The 23,521-nt window shown below is 43.6% G+C and overlaps 1 protein-coding gene across 1 annotated transcript in view; it reads right to left on the bottom strand.

Moving 5' to 3' along the window:
- Positions 1-23,521, bottom strand: part of USH2A (usherin) — a 784,926-nt gene that overhangs the window by 430,987 nt on the left and 330,418 nt on the right. Inside the window, exon 31 of the mRNA XM_053283338.1 lies at positions 21,093-21,254. Within this exon, the coding sequence (XP_053139313.1) occupies positions 21,093-21,254 (162 nt within the window). The remainder of the gene's footprint in view (positions 1-21,092; positions 21,255-23,521) is intronic.

The following is a 23,521-nucleotide window of genomic DNA, read 5'->3' as shown; positions in this document are numbered from 1 at the left end:
AAGAATGCTAATCTGATGTTTTTCTTACATATTGGATTTATGTTCACTTAATTTTAGTGCTTATGCACTATTTATTCTTTTTTGTAATACATCATCTTTAACGGGGACCAAATTTATATGGTAAGTATACATCTGTATGATGGCTATGAATATATTTGTCCTATAAAATTATAACAACTTTTGAAGCTAAACTGCAGTTTATGTAACAAGCTTCAATCAGATGAAGACAGACATAAAACACCATATTTTACAATAACAGTGAAACATGATGGGATGCAGAACCAACTAAAAGGCTATAACACTTTATGCAAACAATTTGGGTGATTGGTAGAAAAACCCAGTTTCAACCTTGGCAATGGTTCAACAGTAAAACAAAACAAAAAGAGGCTGGGGGCTCAACCATCTAAACACAGCTATAACTCATCATGATCTTTATGATACTTCAAAGCAAAGCCAAAATGTTTAGCTAATACTATCTATCTATCTATCTATCTATCTATATTTTACACAGCTTAGACAAGATCTGCAAAATAGGAAAATCCCCTTCCAACACTCTGGGCAAGATTCACATGCTAGTGCCCAAGCAGGAAGGGAGGTGTGTCTTGTACTTCTAAAACAGCAGCCCTCTGTGATTCCTGGCAAACCACTTTGGCACATTTCTAAGCAAGGCATCAAAAATCTCACTTTATGTGACAGTCTTTGGGCTCACTTAAAGTAGCTATTTGGATCCTAGCCCCTATATTGTTGAACATTGTCAGAATCTAAAATGTATTTGTTCAACCTCCGGTTTTAAGCATGCTAGGTCACTCTTGAAGCATGTAAAACATTGACTTGAGTCTTGTGGTGTACAAAACCTGCTGCCCCATGCATTTAGCTGAGGCACAGAACTCCTTCTCCAATGTATACTCTTCCTCCCACCCATAGTTGATCCCTCCCTTTCCTCTGCTCCCCCTGAGAACATGTCACTGAGGGACCTACCTCCGGTCAGCCCAGGGAAGAGGGGGATCAGCAAAAATCAATGTAAATGCAAAAAATAATGCGAGGGCAGCGTTTAATCTGGATGTTGCTCAATTATTGCTTATTCTTACATTTTGTGAGTATATAAGATGTGAGTTAGACTTGATCTATATGGATTTCTTATTAGCTAATCACAATAGTTGCCCTTCCACAAACCAACGTAACCAACTGGAAATTTGTATTGTGCCACACACAATCCTGCGTGTGCATACTTACTTGAAAGTCTAGAAACGTGTTCAGTCTTAAGCAAGTGTGCATAAGACTACAGCCTACACATTAAGTGAAATCCTGTGGTTCTTGCCTTTACGTCCTGTTTCATCCAAAGTGGCCAGAGATCTTCTGAGTCACTTCTGCTGAGTGGGAAAAGGATGAGCATGGAACAGACAGAACTCTTTCCACTCCTGTCATTTTTTAGCCCTCTCGAACTCATTTTTCCTTTTGGGGGGAAAGAGACAGACTCATATGTCCTCTCATGTGAATAAACAGGGAGCTTGGAGAGGAGGGCATGGAGTTCAGGAAGGGAAGAGGGAAGATCTTGGGCTGGCAGTGACTGTGTTTCTGCTTCTGCCCTACCTTTCTTCAGGTGTGTTCCATCTGTTCCATCTGTGGGGCTGACTCTGTGGCTTTAAAGCTCAGGCTGGGCCAGGGCCTGAAGAAGGGAAGAGGGAAGATCTTGGGCTGGCAGTGACTGTGTTTCTGCTTCTGCCCTACCTTTCTTCAGGTGTGTTCCATCTGTGGGGCTGACTCTGTGGCTTTAAAGCTCAGGCTGGGCCAGGGCCTGAAGAAGGGAAGAGGGAAGATCTTGGGCTGGCAGTGACTGTGTTTCTGCTTCTGCCCTACCTTTCTTCAGGTGTGTTCCATCTGTTCCATCTGTGGGGCTGACTCTGTGGCTTTAAAGCTCAGGCTGGGCCAGGGCCTGAAGAAGGGAAGAGGGAAGATCTTGGGCTGGCAGTGACTGTGTTTCTGCTTCTGCCCTACCTTTCTTCAGGTGTGTTCCATCTGTTCCATCTGTGGGGCTGACTCTGTGGCTTTAAAGCTCAGGCTGGGCCAGGGGCGTGAGCCTCTTGGCGTGAGCCGAAGGGCTCTCGTCCTTGTGGCTCTCAGCCGTGGGGTGAGCTGCCTGGGGCCCTGAAGATCTTTTCCTTCTGCCCTGAAGAACTGTCTTCCCACAATCAAGAAGCTAGCTGGAGATCACGCAAGTCTGGTCTTGGTTTTTTATTAAGCCAAGAAGCCGTGGTGGTTTATTCTGGGGAGATGTGCCTGGGGGAGCAAAAAAGTGGGTCTGGAGTGGGGGCGGCAATATCACGGGTAGCGGGCAGAGGGAGGTATGGCGGTGGGAGTTCGGCAGGCCGTTACAGGGGAAATCGGTCCAGGCAATTGAGGCCTGTTCCTTTTTCCAGCCCTTCTCCCAACCCTCTGACCCTAGGGAGCTCTGGGAACACTCCTTCGAGGATTAGGGTGCTGCTGCTGAATGCCAGGTCAGTTAACACAAAAACATCTCTTATCCACGATCTGATTGTGGATGAGCGTGCTGACCTGGTATGCGTGACGGAGACCTGGTTGGATCCGCTGGGCGGGGTTGGTCTCTCTCAGCTTTGTCCTCCAGGTTTCCAGATCGTGCAGCAGCCCCGCCTCGAGGGTCGGGGAGGAGGCGTTGCAGTCATCTTTCGTGAGACTCTTCCCGTTTCCAGGTGCCCGGTCAGGCAATCTCAGAATTTTGAGTGTTTGTCCTTGAGGGTGGGCCTCCGAGATAGGCTGGGGATTCTGCTGGTGTACCGACCACCCCGCTGCACTTCAGTCTCCCTACCTGAGCTGGCGGGGGTGGTCTCGGAGGTGGCTTTGGGTTCCCCCAGGCTTATTGTTTTGGGGGATTTCAATGTCCACGCTGAGGCCCCCCTAGTGGGTGCGGCTCAGGATTTCATGGCCTCCATGGCAACCATGGGCCTGTCTCAATTGGTATCGGGCCCTACCCACGTGGCGGGACACACTCTGGATCTGGTTTTTGCCGACCGGGAAATAAATGATCTGGAGGTGGGGGAATTTGAGACTACTCCCTTGTCATGGACAGATCATCACCTGGTGGGGTTTAGTTTGACTGCTCCGTCTACCCTCTGCAGGGGTGGTGGGCCGATTAAGATGGTCCGCCCCCGGAGGCTTATGGATCCGCTTGGATTTCAGACGGCCCTCGGGGAGTTTCCAGTGTCCAGAGCTGGTGACCCTGTCGAGGCCTTGGTTGATCTCTGGAATGGAGAGATGGCCCGGGCTGTTGACACGGTTGCCCCCAAGCGCCCTCTCCGGCTTGGTGGAGCCCGTTCGGCTCCTTGGTTTTCCTTGGAGCTTAGGGCGATGAAGCAACTCGGGCGACGGCTGGAGCGACGCTGGAGGAAGAGTCGTCACGAATCCGACCGAACACGGGCTAGAGCCCATTTTAGGGACTATGCCGTGGCGGTGGGGGCGGCGAAGAAATGCTTTTTCTCCGCCTCCATTGCGTCTGCTCAGTGCAGACAAACAGAGCTGTTTCGTGTGGTGAAAACCTTGCTCCACACATCCCCCCAGACAATGGGGGAGGAGCCATCTACAGCTCTTTGTGATCGGTTTGCCTGTCGCTTTGCAGATAAAGTCGCTTGCATCCGTGCTGACCTGGACTCCAGAGTTTTGGCAGTTCCGGCAGACGTGCCTTTGGTACCATCTGGTCCCGTTGTGTTGGATTCTTTTCGGTTGCTGCGGCCTGAGGATGTGGACAAGATCCTGGGCAGTGTGCGGGCGACTTCGTGCGCTCTTGACCCTTGCCCTTCATGGCTAATAAAAGCTGCCAGGGAGGGGACAGGTAGATGGTTGGAGGTGATCGTTAATGCTTCATTAAGGGAGGGCAGGATGCCATCGTGCCTTAAGGAGGCGGTGGTAAGACCTCTATTAAAAAAGCCCTCCCTTGATTCCTCCAGCCTGGACAACTATAGACCTGTGTCCAACCTCCCCTTTCTGGGCAAGGTGATGGAGCGTGTGGTGGCGTCCCAGCTGCAGAGGGTCTTGGATGATACGGATTATCTGGACCCTTTTCAATCTGGCTTCCGCCCCGGGTATGGGACTGAGACTGCCTTGGTCGCCCTAGTGGATGACCTACGCCGGGAACTAGACAGGGGGAGTGCGTCCCTGTTGGTTCTGCTGGACCTCTCGGCGGCGTTCGATACCATCGACCATGGTATCCTTCTGGGCCGCCTCTCGAGTATGGGAATCGGAGGCACTGCGTTGCAGTGGTTTCGGTCCTTTCTTGAGGGGAGGGTTCAGAAGGTGGTGCTGGGGGACTACTGCTCGGCCCCGTGGCCGTTGGCCTGTGGGGTCCCGCAGGGATCGGTCTTGTCCCCCATGCTGTTTAACATCTACATGAAGCCGCTGGGAGAGGTCATCCGGAGATTTGGACTGAGTTGTCAGCAATATGCGGATGACACTCAGCTCTATCTCTCCTTGTCATCTGATCCTAGGGAGGCGGTGGATGTCCTGAATCGGGGGCTGGAGGCCGTGATGGGTTGGATGTGGGCTAACAAACTGAAATTGAATCCGGATAAGACGGAGGTACTGTTGGTCAGTAGGAGAGCCAATCGGGATGAGGAGATTTTACCGGTTCTGGATGGGGTTGCACTCCCCTTGAAGGAGCAAGTACGCAGCTTGGGGGTACTACTGGACCCGGCTCTGCTTTTGGAAGCTCAGGTGGAGGCGGTGGCTAGGGGTGCCTTTGCACGGCTTCGGCTGGTGCGCCAGCTGCGTCCCTTTCTCGAGAAGGCAGATCTGGCCACGGTTACCCACGCCTTAGTCACGTCGCGGCTGGATTACTGTAACGCGCTCTACGTGGGGCTGCCCTTGAAGAATATCCGGAAACTGCAGCTAGTGCAAAACGCGGCAGCGAGGGTTTTATCCGGAGCTGCCCGTTGGGAACATATCACCCCCATTTTGAAAGAGCTGCACTGGCTGCCGGTTCGTTTCCGGGTCCAATTCAAGGTGCTGGTTTTGACCTTTAAAGCCCTAAATGGTTTGGGCCCGGGGTATCTGAGGGACCGCCTGCTCCCACGGGTTGCTGCCCGCTTGACAAGGACATCTGAGGGGGCCCTGCTCCGGGTGCCGACAATGAGGGAGGCCCGGCTGTCGTGCACTCGGGACAGGGCCTTCTCTGTTGCTGCCCCCAGACTCTGGAATGCTCTCCCAGTGGCCATTCGTTCCTCGGACTCCATCACGGCTTTTAGAAAGCTTTTAAAGACTTGGCTTTTTACCCAGGCTTTTACATGATTGTTTTCTACTGCAGCTTCTTTGTGTTTTTATTTGTTGTATTTGTTGTATTGTTTTTATGCCTGTTTTTATATTTTTAACATGATGTTTTTATTGTCTTTTTATTGTATGTTTTTAACTTTTGTAAACCGCCTTGGGGTTATCTTTTTAACGAAAGGCGGTATATAAATGCAAAAATAAATAAAAAAATAAATTAAAAAAAATAAGTTGGAAAAGGACATAAGAAGCATTAAGCAGTTTCTTTCTTCAAGCTCCTCTTCTTTCCAGAAGCAGCCTGCCCCAGGCTGTCTGAAATTACAAACACACACACGGAAGACCGAACTGCATAACTCCATACAATGTATAGTTTGAGCCTCAGCTGCATAATACTCGTAGACAGAGAGAATGTTCTAAAGACTGGAAGAGGCCTTGCTCTTAGAACACTGAACTTACCTGCCTACTAGTAGCATGCTAAAGTATATTTAGTTGATTACTGAGAAAGAATACACAGGGGCCATTCACACAACCTACCGGGTGGCAAGCAGGAGGGGGAAAGGCTTCCCAAATCCTGCCTCCCCCGCTCCCCAGACGATCCTGGTAAGCCTGATGGGAGCATGCGCCACACTCCCACATGATCAGCCCTGCTCCGTGCAGTGCAGAGCAGGGTGGATTGATCTGAGGATGGGGCTCGTTGTCCCAGCCTCCGTGGAGCCCACAATGCACCACGCAACATACTGTACATGCTGCATTGGGGGATTCCCCCTAGGTGCCTGTCTCTGTGTGCGGCCAGGCTGGGAGCAGCCTGTGCTCGCACACAAGCAGGTAGCCAGGGGTAAGGGAGCACTCGCTCAGGATCAGCCTGACTTAAAAGCCTGGCTAGGCGGCGCTGACCCGCTGGGATCAGGCCCAATCCCGGCAGCCCTCACGTGCAGCCTAACCCGGGCTGCGTGTGAGAACAGCTTCATAGAATAGGTTCTAGTATGGCCAAATGAGAAATGTAGACAAAGCAGCTGAGCCTGCTTCTAATAAATCCAGTCATACCATTTCAAAGTGACTTTAACAGAAGCAGAAAGTGGCTCAGGTTCTCTCCAGAAGCAGCTAACACTTCCAGGGGCTTCAAGGGTGATTTGCGTCCTTCAGCAGTAAGTGGAAACTTCCATATAATGTGTAATATTATTCCCCGTGTGCCTCACAGGAGAATACTGTTAAATGTTAAATCTTAGGAGGACGATAATAAACTGAATCGCTTTTGGGCCTCTACTACATCTGCTGGTCGTGTTGCCATCATTCATTACCATCCTAGACCAGGTACAGTCCCTGGTGTAGCAGGTGCGTTTGATGTGATACACCTGTAATGTTCAGTTACAGCCCAGGGGTTAACAGCCAGCCAACAATAATTATCCTGCTATATAGGTCACCGTTGTTGTAATATCTATAATATACTTCTCTACACTGCCAGCATCATTTTCCTTCAAATATTTTTTTTTTCCCATTTCCAGTTTACATTTCCAGTGTACTTCCATCCCCATTAACAAATTCCGCACGACAGCACTAGCCCCTGTTCAGCAGTTCTAGAATCATCTACATTACATGCTGCTCATAATGTGGACTAATTAATGCAACACCTTTTTATTCCAGGAAACGTAATGAATTCAACAGCAGAAATGCCTTGTCACAGAACTTAAATGTAAACGTGTCAATTCTTTTTAGAGAATCACAAACTTCTCTTTAAAGTGACGTGTATCATTTATCTTTAAAGTGACGTGTGTGTGTTTAATGATTTAAAGTAGGGCTGAGCAAACTTTGCCCTCCAGATGTTGAACTACAACTCCCTAGCCACATTAAATTGTTTTCCCAGCCCTGATTTAAAGACTTCTCGGAAATATATATTTAAAGCTATACATTTTTTAAACAATCAAGCTATAAATTTTTTTAAAATCTATACTGAAAAGAAACAAATTTAGAAACATGTTGCTTTTCCAGTTTGGTTCCAGTTTTCAACCCTCCAAAGTTCTTGGGGCACTGTGAGCATTTTGGCTGCAATCCTGCACCCTGAGGAGGACATGGAGCACAGGGCCCCATTCTTCCATCATGTCACCACTGTTTCAGGCAAACTGGCTGACATCCTTACAAAGCACTTGTGTAACAAGCAAAAGTTGCACAAAAGGGTATAATAGCTGTGCAAAAAATGGTTGTTTGCCGTATTGTGCGACAGTACTCTTGCATAAAAGTTCCCTTTAAAACCAAGGAGGCATGCTGCAGGTTACAGAACAGATGGACAAGCACGCTTGCAGTTGCACAGCACTAGTCTGGGATGCAAGCTTCAGATTTAGCACAAGCAGCTAAAACAACATCCTTTGCAAATCCTTCATTAGTCAAGATGCCAGCCACTGGGATGAAATAAGGTCATTTAAATTTATTATTTATTTTAACCATCACAGGGCAGCATATAAGATCATTTAAATTTCCCATATTATCCTGGCAACAACTCCGTGAGTTATACTAGGCTGAAGTGGTGATTGGCCTAGCGCTAGAATCACCTAGGAAGATTCACGCTTGAGCAAGAATTGAAACCCAGGTTGAATCCTTTCACCTCACACAATTTTTCCACTGGAAATTTTGAGTGGAAAAACTGTGGAAGGTAAAAGTATTAATAACTTACCCACTGGTCTTCTGATTCATAATACAGTCACTGTAGCTGGACTGTATAAAACAAGAGTCCAATAATAATAATAATCACAGAAGTACATTTAATGTGTAATTCCAGAACAAATGATCTTTCTAAGGAAGACCTTCCTATAGGTATGTGTTCCACCTATACGTAATCTCTGGAATATATATGATACAAAAATTAAAATGTGATTTAAAAAATTAAATGGGATAAAACTTTGTACATTGTAGGATGAATACAGTTTTTAAAACTTTCAGTTGTAATATGTAATTTTGTTTTGGGTGTTTTTTTTAAAAACTGACTGGATACATTTAATGAATTGTTTTTGTAGTTTGACATTTTTAATTTTTTAATGTACATTGTAACCTGTACTGCATGCTATTCTACACCAAAAAATGACATTTCAAAATTATCATTTTTCTATACATTTTGAAGTTTCTATATTGTAAACTGTGCACACACACAAGACAAAAATTTGGAATTACTTTTTCTCTGTAAAACACTGCACCTGTTTTCTGAATATATTTTTGTCATCCTGTGTGGAAGTATCTGTATTTATCCATCCAAATACTGAGCATTTAAAGACTATGCATAGATAGACAGACAGACAGACAGACAGACAGACAGATAGATAGATAGATAGATAGATAGATAGATAGATAGATAGAATGTAGTTTGATATTATTTCTTGTATTTGAGTGATTCAGTTTTCATGATGACATTACCATCAAAACAATGAGATAACAGATCCTGATAAACTCAGATCAATATGAACAGTTTTTGGTGGTGGTTGTTGCTTTTGTTGGGTGGGGGACAGAAACAATTCATATAATGAACCATCCTTCTGTTAACAACAGCCAGACACTCGCTTTCATGCTTTATAAGACCATATCACAGACAACCACATTTTGCAGGGGTTTCTGCAATTGCTAATTATAATTTTTTATAAATATTACCAATCCAACACTAGATAGAGGAAAAGATTCAGTTTTCCCAAAGTACAAAATACGGAGCAAATGTGATATCAGTACAACTCATGATGAATTAAATCCCTTTAGAACATGTCTATCTATAGATATTCCCCTTTTTTGAATATTTAACTGAAGCTGAACTATTACAGAAATATTTTTGGTGCTTAACATTTGGCAATAAGGATTTGGGATTAAAACCAGATTAAGAAATTTAAATGATGATTAAGGGGGCAGAAATCATCCTAATGATTTAAAAAATCTCATTTGTTTCTTGCAAATGATGCTAAATTGATAGGTCTCGGGGGAAATCCACCCTTTGTTAAAGGAACAATTTCTAAATGGAAGATACCAACTTATTTCCTCTTAAAATACCACATAATTGTGACTTGTATAATCCAGAGCTATAACCACTAAAGAAAGCTGTGTCTTTTCACCATCATGTATCTATAAGCAAAGTAGTTGTGGAGGCGTTGCCAGATCTTTTTGTTATACCTTTTCCCTCCTACAGGTGGTATTCTATACGTATTTATTTTTAGAAAGAGTTTCTCTAATAAGTTTGAGCATTTGGCAGTCTAGCCAGGGACAGTGCATGTTCTCCCCTGGCTTATTATGTTACCCAAATCAGATCAAAGGACAAGGGCTCCAGAAGCTTGTCCAGCTGTGGCATTATAATGACACCATTAGGTTTTGCTCCATAATCAAGGCCCCTAAAAGTCTGAGTAGCTTTGGGCTTAGTATATGCGACAAGGTTAACTGAAATCTGCAGCAAGGATAACTACTTTAGCAGATTGTATCAGCAGGAAATATTTAAACACTATTTAAAAGGATTTTAAATAAGCAGATTTTATTTAACGCTGCACTTAATGCACTGCTAGAGAAAATGATACAACAGAGATGCCACAACTAAGCATATTGCTTCTTCTCCCCCTTCCCCGTAATGTTGTCTAGAGAATGGACTAAATCCTTTCGCTTTCAAGTTGAAAGACTGATCTGCCAGACTCAGCCTTCCCTGTTTGCCCTTTGGTTTCTGGCATGCTGAATCTGCATCCTGGATCTGTAGAATTAATGACATTCAGCACCGATCAATGGCAATGTCATTGTTGTCAGTCAGAATATGCTTTCTTATGTTTGCATTATAACTTTAGAGGAAGCTTGATCGTTCCATAAACCTGGCATAATCTGTCCATCTTGACGGTGTGACTTTAGTGCTGATGTAGTTTCTTCTTGACATTATCACAATAACTAGGCATAAAAGGGTAGGTTGAAGCAAGTATGATGTTCTTTCTACACCAGCTTGTGATGTTGACTACTACTGCCCCTAAAATGTAGTAATCAGTTGGGTGTTTCTTAGAATTTATCCAGAAGATAAGTCTTGCAGAGGTAGGGGACAGTTCTAAAAATGAAATAAAACTTGTGCTTGTCTGATTGGCGGGGGTGGGGGTGGGTGGTTCTCACCATGATTAAGAAAGGTTCTTTGCAGGAACAACCAGTGAAAAGGCAGAAGCAAGATATGGTTGTAAACATGATCACATCTTTTCTGATTAACAATATGATAAAATCAGCCCAACACCGATTTCAACAGAGAGCATGCCTGATATGTGTTTTCTGCCCAGCCCTCTCACCCATGCAGCCTGAAACACTCCACTGATTCTTATGTACTCAAGCTTCACACCTCCCATTCCCCAACTCTTGCAAGAATCTGCCCAACCCCACTGGACAATCAATGAAAACTATAACACTACCCCTAGTATCTGCCCTCCTTGGTAGCTCTGCAAGACACCCCCTCCCAGCAACAGTAAGCTGAGAAAAGGGCCCCATAGGGAGAACTCTCTCCTGGCATTCAATACCTGCCCTATCCAAAGAGATCCTTGGTCTGCTCCAGCTGCACCCTTTTTATGTTCATACGACATAAAACTGCAGTCTTCTGTTCCACTTTTCCCTTACTAATAGAATTCCTACCTAGAAGTCTGACGGGGCTGTATTGCTACCCACAGTCCTGACATCTGCAGCTTTCCCAACCACTGCCTTAGTGTTTCAGCAGCAACTTCTTCAGGTCCCTATCCCTCTGACACTGCTGAATAATATGCAAATGGTGAATAATATGCAGATGAGGGAGCAGTGCACCAAAGGTAGCTATAGCCAAAGAATGATGATGTGGTGAAAGCCACCGCTGCTGGGACTCCCAGTAGAAATGCAGCATTAAAATTATGAGAAATTCTATTAGAGGCAAGATTACTGGTACCCTGGTTCAGATGCTATGAGTGATGGTGCACAACCAAGAGAAGAAAATTGGCTTTTTCTGTTGTTGATTTTTAAATATCAAGCCCCATTCAAAAAAAATAACAGCAATATTAAGACAGCAGATATGGAACATTTCATAATGCAGCAAAAGTTATTCTCTAGGAATGTCATTTCTGGCATGAGGAGGAAGAGAAGCTTTGTGCCAGGTGCCCCGAAATTTCCAAAATCCCCTTTTCCTAAGTGCTACAGCATTGCATATTTGTAAGAGGACTATATAATTTAGGACACAAGACACTTTGACAAATTTTCAGCTTGTAAATCTGTAAAATGCTATTAATTGCTTGCCTACAGTCATAGGAAATTAGGAGACCCAGGAGACTGTACCATGATGCTTGAAATAGAGGAGTAACTAGCATGAGTTTGCCAGGATCATAGATCAGTTTGGAACTGACTTGAGTTTTAACTTTTGCCCAATTTCTTCTTTTGATCACAAGGTAGGTAGCCAACTATTCACTTAAGGCTAGTAGTATGGCATGCTGTTCACATGGGCACACCATGTCAATGTCATTTCCCCCCCTCAACTGAAATGTAATATTTGTCAAAGAATGTGGCTCCCTCTATGTGTGAGCCCCAGGCAATTGCCCCCATTCCTAAAGAAGGCCTCCCTTAAAAGGGAACATTTCAAAAGCAATTTGTGACACAGCATTGGGGACTGCTGTTCAAAGGGGGGAAAGAATCTGAATGAGCATGCCCAGGCACTCTCTTGGGATCTCAGCCCCCCCCCCCAATAGATTTCACTAGGCTTTGTTGTTGTTTTTCCTGTAAGGAAGGCAGTACAGGGCTGTTGCTAGGTATTTAAAAGATTTGGGCCCACAGTTCCTCTTCTGATAGTTAAACTCAACCATACTACCCCCACCACCCCCAACAAGAACAGTTTTGTAGCAAGTATGACTTGTCCCTTTAACTAAGCAGGATCTGCCCTGGTTGCATATGAAAGAGAGACTAGATGTGTGAGCAGTGTGAGATATTCCCCTCAGGGGATGGAGCCGCTCTGGGAAGAGTATCTAGGTTCCAAGTTCCATCCCTGGCAGCATCTCCAAGATAGGGCTGAGGGCTGATTCCTGCCTGCAACCTTGGAGAAGCTGCTGCCAGTCTCTGTAGACAATACTGAGCTAGATGGACCTATGGTCTGACTCAGTATATGGCAGCTTCCTATATTCCTATGTTCTATAATATTAGAGTACAGCATCTAAGAAGTCAGAAGCAACAGAAAGCTAGGAGAGCTTTCCCTTGCTCGGTGCAGATGCCTCAACTGCTGCACTTCCTTTCTGGAAGAGGCCATGGAGCAGCTAGGTGGCTGATGAGTTTTGGGGCTCTGAGCCATTCATTGGGGGCCCCTAATGATACCCCTGAAGTAGCATTAAAAATATGTGCATTGCATCCTTTCCTGGTTTATTTCTAGGCACAACTATCATAGAATAATTCTGCTGCATGTTTTTTTAAATAAGGCTTTTAATAAGAACAACCAGTTCTGCTCCCAAATTCTTAGAAACGGAGGCATGGGGCAGAAAAAAAAAAGATTGATGGAGATTTTGCCAAAAAAATGGGGAAAGATAAACGACACTACGAGAGTACAGAAAAAACCTGGAGGGAAGATATTAATTGCACCTATACATTTGATAAATATTTATTTTTTTTTGCAGAAGAAAAATGCATACTAGTTTAAACTGTCATTATGCGAACCTATATCCTATTTTTCATATTATTAGTAATAGATAATGTGGTAGTTTATATTCAAAAATAAAACCAAAATGTATATACCTCATGTATTTATCCAGAAATACACCAAGGTTACTATGGTTACTGAAAATCCATTACCTTTGAATACAGAATGAAAAAGTTTGACTTAAAGTGTGCACTATTTATTATAGTATACATCAACAGCCTTCAGGGGGTTCTCTAACTGGACTCATTTTTCAGTGTCAGAAGTGACCCACCACACTACTATGGGATGTGCAAAACAAGAAATTTTAACTGTATGCATTGTGAGATGTGTTCCATACAACTCAAGATGCAGAAACACTGCAGATGTTAAGACCTTAAAACAGAAGGATAGAGCACGCTATTCTAGTTCAGCCAGAATAGCCTGTGATTTTAGCCTATTTAGTCCCAATCATGTTTCATATGTTCATACTTTTTTTTAAAAAAAGTGCAACAAATAATCTGTTTTGAGTTAGAGCAGTGCAATTGAAGTGGTAGAAGGCATGTCACCGTGTTGCCTGAGCAGACCTCTACAACATCATTGTCCATAAGGCTGCTGGAAGTGGGGGCAGGATAATCTCTTGTGGTGGGTCTAGGGTCTGGAGAAGGCACATCATGTCTAGCCCATTCCATAAAGTGCCACCCCACCTGCCTGTCGCCAGCCCTCCCAATCCAAAATGTAACAGTTCACCTGGGTTAGGGTACTGGGCAGAAATAAGTATATTGGCTGTATATTTAGGATTTGGTCAACTTAATAAGACCAGCACTATTTTCCTGAATCCCCTTAAAACATCTTTCTCCACCAAGGTGTTTAAGAAGGAGGAGACAAGTACTATAAGGTGCAGAGGCTGTAAGGTTTACAGTAATAGCAGGGGTCAGGTTGGAAGCATGCCACTATTACAGCTCTACACTGTTCTAATTCCCTTCACCACCTGTCCATCAAGTCCCTCTTCAACCCTGCAGAGTAGATTTTCTCCTCCTTACCCACCTGATGGACTGGACCAGTTTATACATGTGCTTAAATCCAAATATTCTAATTTAAATACAAATGGGAAAACATTTGCAGAAAAACAAGTAGATTGGCTTAACTGCTTGGGGTCAGGCTTCCTCAAACTGTCAAGAGTTGAACAGGTGGTCTGATCTGTAGAAATCAGCAGGTGAAACTTTGCACAGCAGGTAGATAAGCATCAACGCCTGCTAATGTCTACAGCTCAAGTTGCCATCAAAGACACAAGAGTAGGGGCCCATTAAAAAATTGGCAACCCTACAAGGGAGATCCACTTGTCCCATTTCCAGAGCCAGCTAAAAACACTGCTGTTCTCAACAGCATCTGCTGGTTCTTTATGATGCCTGGCGAACTTTGTTAGATCTATGATGCTTTGATGCTTTTAGTCATTTTTAGACAATTCTTTTTGTACAGTGTACATTGCTTTAAGCACTCTTCGTGAGTGGAAAATGTGACTCAAATATTCTATGATATTTGACACAGAATTAGTTGGGTTCCAAAAGCCCCAGGCTGTGGTTCTTAATGAATATTCCATAGAAATGGATTAGGAATTCCCTTTTGGATCTCTCTACAACACCCTAATGCAAAGCCAGTACTGGGATTAACAGAATGTGTTAGCTCTGTACTATATTTTTCCACACTACAATTAACACTTTGTGGTGTTCTAATCATAATCTGCCCAAATTAAAAACCCATTCATCCATTATATAGTTGCTATGAGCCCGGCTAGTAATGCCTAAATACATTTTTTTTTAAAAAATTAGTAGGGTGCCTCTCTTACCACACTTGCTCACACATGTGCATGCTACACACATGTGCACCTATGCTTTGGGGTCAATTTGGGGGAATTTCACTCAAAACTGAATTTACAAGCCTGAATAACAAATGGATTGCAGTCTGAACACAGGCAAATGCCAACATTAGGGTACCCCAGAGGAGCAACTGACTCAGAGACAAGGCTTTTTACAGCTAAAACGTATGTCATGTTTTCAAATAGCAGAAACACAATGAAAAATGTAATACTTGGCAACCTTGGTACAATTGCAGTTCTACAGAGAGTGAAGGTTGCTCATGGGACAAGAGGAGGAGGAGGAGCAGTAAGTGCTAATTAGCAGCCTAGTGGTTGACGGGCACTGGAATGTGCACAGAAGGAGAGGGAGGGCAGGGAGGGAGAAAGAGATTTGTACCAAATTGTAACGACGATGGCACTCTACATGTCCACCTCTAACAAAAGGGGTTTTCCCAGACAGTCAGGTACAGGGGTTGACCCATGACTCAGTGGCTCAAGGATTTTGCTTGTGAGCCAAAGGGCTCTCAGGCAATCAAGTAGGGATGTGCAAAATGTTTCGGGGACAGTTTGGGGTGTTTTGTAGACAAGACAAAACACCCATTCTCCAAATCCGAAGGTTTTGTATACAGAACAAAAAGTCCCTGTTTCGGCTGCAAAATGTTTTGTTGTTTCAGACCTCCATTTTGTGGCGATCTCTGAGTCAGTCTCCATTTTGTGTTTGACATCTCTTTAAATTTCCCGCCCTTCCAGCCTTCTGAACTTTGACCTAAAGCATGGGTTGACCTGGTGAAGATTCCCCTTCTTGTTCCCCATTGTCTCTTTTGCCTCTTGCCACTTCTTACTGACCCCACATTGGCCAGGGTGAAGGGTCGAAGAAGGGGCAAGGGTGGGGGAGTTCAAGGAGGGGTTTTCAATTCATTCAACAAGTTAGTTACTCAGTTGCCATTCTGCCTTTCTGCCTCATTGAAGAGAGAGAGAGAGAATTAATTTGCATTGCATGTCTCAAGTTGCCATGATGCCATGCAGCCATTGCCTATGCCTGCCTTGTTGCCAGCCTGATCCCAGACTTCCAGCCTGCTATGGCTACTACTGTGAATGCCAGCCTGGGAATGGATTTATCTGCTGCATTGCTTTTTTGTTCCTGAAGAATTTTTTTCCCACCTCCTTGAGAGAATCTCTGCCTACCTATGCCTGCTGTGTCTGTCTGTGCCAGCCACCAGTGCAACCAGCCCTAGACCGAGTGAGTGTACCCCCATTTTCACACCCACCCCACACACCTCCCTCTGGAATTCTGTATTCTTGGGATTTTTTTCTCTGTTTGGAGGGAGATTTGGGGTTGCAATTGAATTTTAAAAGTTGTGTGTAGTTCAGATTAGAAGAAGTTTAAACAGGTGTTCTGTGTGGGAGGGATCCCTGTTAGCTAGGACTAGTAGGTGGTAGTGTAGCCTCATGGTTTTAAAAAACAATTCTGTCTTTTTTCCCATTCCAAAGATGGGGGGGGTGGGCACTTTTAAAAAACAGAAGCCTGCCCTCTGCCTCATAACTGATGTTCTATGCCCAACAGCCTATTGAATGATCTTCCCTAGTCATTATTGTTGTATTAGTTAATTATATCTATTCTGTTCAATCCATAGTTATATTGTATCTGCTATTGTGTCTCTGTTCCCTTACAGCTCCCTATCTGTTCCCTTGTATCTGTTTTTCAATGATAAACCATGATTCCACTCTCATCTCCTACCAGAGAATCTACACTCAGAACACCTCAGAAACAACAAAACCCTGTACCTCATGGGTTAACAACCCATGGGGGTGGCTGGCACCCTATGTGCACTACACCACCACTCGCTCTGGGCCACCTTAGTGCCCCCCATGTGGAGTTATGGGGCCGCTGAAACCTCCATTATTCCCTATGGGGAAAAATCTTAAAGAAGCATAAACTCCATCAATTCTTTAAAAATCAGCCCTCTGCCCATTACCTTTGAAATAATTGTGGTAGCTTCCTTGCCCCCATTGGGCACTACCACCCACCACACTCCGCTCTGGGCCACCTCTTTCCCCACGACGTGAAGCAATACATTTGCTGGAATCTCCATTATTCCTATGGGAAAAATCTTAAAGATGCATAAACTTCAAAAATTCACCAAAAAAAGAGCCCTTTGCCCAATTCCTTTGACATGTGGGTGGTAGCTTCCACCCATTGAGCACTACCACCTCCCCACTCCTTTTGCCCTGGGACCCCTTTTTTTTTATTTTAATCGATTTGGATTCAGAAAAATTTGGTACAAAATGAAACAGGAGTGTTTCGGGGGGGCAGATTCAGACCCGAAACAAAACGGGGGTGTTTTGATTTGTCTACAAATCAAAACACAAAAATTATTTCATGCACACCCCTATGGTCAAGCACAGGGATCCCTCCCATGACAAGCCCATAAAGAGTGACCCAAGAGTTTTAAGAGTGTCCAGGACAGTTCAGTGCAGGTCTCCCCACAATAGGTCCATGCAAGAAATGCTGAAGGCTAATGTTGTCAGCTTAGCAGTTCTGAACCCTGAAGTCCAGCCTTCCAATAGGGACTCAGTAGTCCAGTGATTCAGCATAGGAAAAAGTGGTAAGCACAAGAATGTGTGCTATGTTGGGTAAGCTTCTGGGCAGTAGCAAGCAGCACATGCGATTAAGTTCCGACAATTTTCATAAGAGACCACACAAAAGTCACATACTAGGTTAGAAAGTAGAAGCTTTTATAGGGTTTGATTCTCTGCTAGGCCGGAAAACTTGGAAGACAAAAGGAAAAGCCCTTTTTAAAAAGTGGATTTTCAGTTGTTTCTGAAATAAAGATATATTATGTAGGGAGTTCAGCAGAAATGGGGCCATCAATGAAAATGTCCTGTCCCTAGTCCCTGCCAATAGAATATCAATTGAGAGCAGGCTCTCCGTAGCACATCTCAAAAGCCAGACAGATTCATATTTGAAATTACAAGGAAGTAGATTTCTTAATTGTAAGAGCTATTCAACAGTGGAATAGTCTGCCTTGTGCGGTGGTAGGCTCTCCTTCACTGGAGGGTTTCAAACAGAGGCTGTACGGCCATTTATCATGGATGCTATAGCAGTTACCTGCACTGAGCAAGAGGTTGAACTAGATGACTTCCATGGTTTCTTTCAACTCTAGCATTCTCCAATTCTTTGAAATTGAAGCAAGTGGTCCTTAATCTAACTCAATCCCAAGATGTAAATTGCTTTAAAGGTCAACAGCAATATCTTGATTCGGGCCCACAAGTATGTAAGTGCAATTAGAGCAAAATGGAAGCAAATTCAAGCAAAAAATAAAGTCCTGTCTGTGGTGATGTATCTGTGATGACACATTCACACATGGAGCTCATCACACATGGAGCTCATCATGAATTTTATACAGTAATCAAATGATAAATATGTACGATCCAGTCCATAGTCTATCTTCTATAATGTGTTCTATATCCCCTTTAGCATGCATCTAGCATGTACTATTATTCCAAAAGATCGTAGACCTTTGAACAAATTTGTTATACAGTAGAGTGATCTGATGGTTATTTAAACTTCTAGACAGCCTGGAAATATCTAGTTGTATTACACAGCAGTATCATGCCAATACTGGTGATCCCGCCCCTGCCAATAAATTCTGCCCATTCTTAAGGATTCTTAAGCCAGAGTCCCTGACAAAGCAAAAGAATCTTTAAAGTTAAAGACCCTCCTGAGAAACAAGGAAAACATACTGTGGAATGCCATCAGTTATGTAGTTTCAGAACAATAGCACCCTTTTGTTCTATGCTTCCCCTGAATAGTGCTTACCAGATCCACACCCCTCTTCAGGACCGATAGATGGAAGTTCCCTTTGTTTTAATTTTTGTTAGAGTCTCTGGTTTGTTACTATTGATGTCAATTTTGTCTCCCTTTTTTGGTAGCATGTTTTATGACATTTTTAGCCTACTTTCCAGTAGGCTTATGAGATCACGCAGCATTCTGTATATGTGCCCATGTGTTCGTCCATCCATGGGTGTCCCCCCACCATCAACTTCACAACGCCTAGACCAATATGAATCAAATTGGGTACAGTTGTAGGGACACATAAGGACACCTCAACGGCATAGTTTGCGATGATGTCATCCACCCTGATCCAAGATAGCAGACACGTAAACTTTTGAGGCGCAAGTGGGCTAACGTGTGAACTGCCTAACCAATTTGAACCAAATTTGCTACAGCTGTAGGGACACAAAGGGATGCCCACATGGCATAGTGTGCGATGATGTAATCCACTCCAATTCAAGATGGCAGCCACGTGAACATCTGAGGAACAAGCGGGCTAATTTGTGGACTGGCTAACCCATCTGAACCAAATTGGGTACAGTTGCAGTGAGTGACACACAGTAACACTCAATGGCAAAATTTGTGATGATGTCATCCACATCAATTCAAGATGGTGGACATGTAAACTTTTGAGGCACAAGTGGGCTAACTTATGAACAGCTTAACCGATTTGAACCAAAGTTGCTGCAGCTGTAGGGATACCTCAATGATGTAGTTTGTGATTATTTCATCTACCCCAATCCAAGATAGCGTATGCATGAACATTTGAGGTGCAAGTGGGCTAGCTTGTGGACTGTCTAACTGATTTGAACCAAATTAAGTACAGTTGTAGTGAGTGACACACAGGGACACCTCAGTGGTGTAGTTTGTGATTGTCATCCACCCTGATTCAAGATGGTGGAAGCATAAACATTTCAGGCAAAAGTGAGCTAACTTGTGAACCGCTTAACCAATTTAAACCAAATTTGCTACAACTGTAGGGACACACAGGTACACCTCAATGGCAAATGTTGTGACTATGTCATCCACCCCAATTCAAGATGGTGGACACGTAAACTTTTGAAGCACAAGTACACTAACTTGTGGACAGTCTAACTGATTTGAACCAAATTTGCTACAGCTAGATGGACACATAAGGATGCCCCAATGGTGTAGTTTGGGATGATGTCACCCACCCCAATCCAAGATGGTGGATACATAAACCTTTGAGGCGCAAGTGCACTAACTTGAGGACTGTAACCGATTTGAAGCAAACTTGGAATAGCTGTTAGTGAGTGACACACAGGGACAACTTAATGGTGCAGTTTGTAATGATGACATCCACCCCGATCCAAGAGGGCGGACACATGAACATTTGAGGTGCAAGAGATCTAACTTGTGGACCTCAATTTGCACCAAATTTAGTCCAGATGTAGAGACAGTGAAAGGAAAGCAGGCTGATTAGTTCTTACTAGAACAACTTGTTTGTAGTGTTTTGAGTTATGTTTTTTGTAAGTCACTTTGTGTTTTAGGAAAGGTGGATATAAAATTTTAAAATAAATATCTCCTGACATCACTTCAAAAGGTACTTTTCAAAGGAGTCAGTTCACACATTGAGCGGCAAGTCATCAAGAGCTGACTAATTGAGTGGTGAGAAATCAATTGATGTAAATGTAGGCAGGATGCCACAAACCAAACTTTAAATCTCCAAGAAAAGAGGAAATACACTAAAACCCCAAATGTCTACTCTCTTCCACCCTCTGAGAGAAACAATGGGGCAGATTTTCTAAGGCAAACTGCTGGCAGTCAAAAAGATATTTCTGTGGTACTTAAATAAACCTTCAACAATTCGATACACATCAGTGGGAAACAATAGAGGGATTATTGGAGAGAGAGAGTGTGGGGGGGGGAAAGGGAGAGGGAGTGTTTATTGAATTTGGTCATGTGTTTCATTGTTTGTGATGGGGTTCTACTTTCTAGCATTCAAAAGACTTCCAAGTTTGGACTTCTTTACACTGTTAAAAGAAAAAACACCCCCCTCCCAAAATTGAGATTTTCATGGGTTGTGGTTACCCAAAGAAGAGCATATATTACACCTGAATATTGACTGGCTCACATTTACTTTAGTTTTAAAGACATTTATTTGTCAATGAGTTTCTTAGAAGTCTGTTAGTTGTTTAGTATTGAGGATTGCCTCTAAAATGTCCTTGAAGCAAACCCCAGTTCTCACCTTGAAAGAAACCCACTTTATAGTACTGAAGCTGATGTGTAACATAGAAACCTTTGCTATTTTAACAGCTGTTTTATGTTTGGGTTTTTTATGCATTAAAAAGATCTTGAACAGTTTGTGTTCTTTTGGAGAATGCATATTTCATTGCTGTTATACTGTCTTATTCAAAACCCATATTGTAACAGATTATGCACATATATACACACAAACTGCATTTATAGGCTCCATATTGCCTGATGCTTGATACAGAAAGGATAACCAGTCTGAAATGTCAAATGCTGGATAAAAATATATACTGTATTATATGTTATAAGGTCTGTAATAGAGAACTCACCCTTGACAATATGTTTGGTTTCATTTCCGGTGTAGATTAGTTGAGTAGCCATGTATAAATAATATTCTGTTATAATCCCATTTGGTGTTTTTGGTGGAGACCAACTCAGCAGTAATGATGTAGGGAATGAAATCGCCGTGGGTGGCTGGACATTTTGAGGAGCTATGCAAAGAAATGAAAGATAGATTTATAACAGCAATGCAGAGTTCATATCAAACAAGTACTAAGACAGAACACAGATTACTTCACAGGTTATTAAAGGTGTCTTCCACTATATATCCTTTGCTACTTCAGGTATATAATACCATTTCAAAATATAAAATTAAAACGTACTGGCTGACATCCTGACCAGCAAAGCACTTATGTAACAAAGTTGTGCTAGTGCAAGAAGATTGAATAGCTGTGCTAAAAAACCAGGATTTGCAGAATTGATTTTGCACAAAAATTCCCTTTAAAGGAAATGAAGTATGCTGCAGGTTTTGCTACTTTTGCACAATGTTAGTCTGGAATACTAGCTCCAGACTTAGCACAAGGAGCTTTGCACTAGTGCAATATCATTCCACAACCATTTCATTAATCAGCCAGTAAAAATATATTTTAAAATGTCTATACCATTTCCATTTTGACAAGTCCCCAAAGCTGCGTATAAACAATAATGTAATCCTACAAATATAAAATACTACTAAGCCACCTGAATATTCAGTTCTGTACATAGGATGTCCTTCTAGTAGCAGCAGGGAGGGCCTGATCCAGTCAGCATGGGATTGGGCTCTTCCTTTACCTGGTGTACACGGAACCAGCTTTGGTGCTTCAGTTTGAATTTGAATCCAATTCGAACCGAACCACCAGTCCACAAACCAGTTCAGTTGAACCAGCCAGCAGTCTGGTCCATTGGGTCTAACTGGGTCTAACTGGATTCTAAAGGGGAATCCTGCCTTTAAATGGGTTCAAAGGGTGACTGGTAAGGGAGGAGAAAGGGCATCTTACTGCTGGTGGCCCAGGTCCTCTAAACCCCACCTGCGCTCCCCTCCAGCAGCACAGCCTGCATGGCGGGCCAATAGTAGCCTGGTTCTGGCCTCCGCACATGTGCACAGGGCATACAAATGTAGGGGTGTGCATTTTGGAATTTTCTTGTTTCGATTTGTATCCGAATTGAAACATCCCCGTTTTGTTTTGTACCCAAATTTTCTGAATCCGAATCAGCCCTGTTTTGTTTTGTAGCCAAATTTTCTGAATCCGAATCTGAATCGATTTGGATTTTTAAAAAGGGTCCCAGGGCAAAAAGAGTGGGGGGTGGTGTTAGTGTCCAATGGGTGGAAGCTGCCACCCAAATTTCAAAGGAATTAGGCAAAGGGCTGATTTTTTGTGTGAATTTTTTTTAAGTTTACACATCTTTAAGAATTTTCCCATAGGGAATAATGGGGATTCCAGAAAATGACCCAGAGCAGAGTGTGGTAGGTGGTAGTGCCCAATGGGGGCAAGGAAACTTCCAGAATTATTTCAAAGGAATTGGGCAAAGGGCTGATCTTTTTTGATTTGTTTATGTGTCTTTAAGATTTCTCCCATAGGGAATAATGGAGGTTTCAGCAGCCCCATAATTCCATTTGGGGGGCACTGGGGTTGCCCAGAGCGAGGGTTTGTGTAGTGCACATAGGGTGCCAACCACCCCCATACCCACAAGGCTGTGGGGTACTGGGTTTTGTTGTTTCTGAGGTGTTTGTTGTAGATTCTCTCGTAGCATATGAGATTTTCAGTGAAAAACAAGAATCCACTCTCATATGCTACCGGAGAATCTACACTCAGAACACAACAGAAACAGCATAACCCAGCACCCCATGGGTTAGCAACCCTTCCCCTGGCCAATGTGGGGTCAGTAAAGAGTGGCAAGAAGCAAAAGAGCCAATGGGGAATAAGGAAGGAATTGTCAGCAGGTCAGCCCATGATTTAGGTCACCGATCAGAAGGCTGGAAGGGTGGGAAATTCAAAGAGATGTCAAACACAAAATGGAGACTGACTCAGAGATCACCACAAAATGGAGGTCCGAAACAACAAAACGTTTTGTAGACGAAACAGGGACGTTTTGTTTTGTATACAAAACTTTTGGATCGGGAAAATGGGTGTTTTGTTTTGTCTACAAAACACCTGAAACAGGCTTGTATCCGAAACGTTTCTCACATCCCTATACAAATGGCATGCATGGAGGTCATGCAAATGATCTCTATGCATGTGTGGAGGCCAGAGCCGGGCTGCCAATGGCCCACTATGCAGACAGCACTGTTGAGGGGGGAGCACCGGCAAGGTTTAGAGGAGCCACCACTGTCACTAAGGTGCTCTCTCACTGTCTACCCCATGCTGCCCTCCCTCTCCCGGCTGTCCTCAGAACCCTTTTAAAAACAGGATTCCCCTTTGTTTCTAAAGGGAAATCTTTA

The sequence above is a fragment of the Hemicordylus capensis genome, chromosome 1 (assembly GCF_027244095.1).
Source record: "Hemicordylus capensis ecotype Gifberg chromosome 1, rHemCap1.1.pri, whole genome shotgun sequence".
Classification (NCBI taxonomy): Eukaryota; Metazoa; Chordata; class Lepidosauria; order Squamata; family Cordylidae; genus Hemicordylus; species Hemicordylus capensis.
Note: the sequence above shows the minus strand (reverse complement) of the source record. Positions and strands in the feature narration are given on the sequence as shown.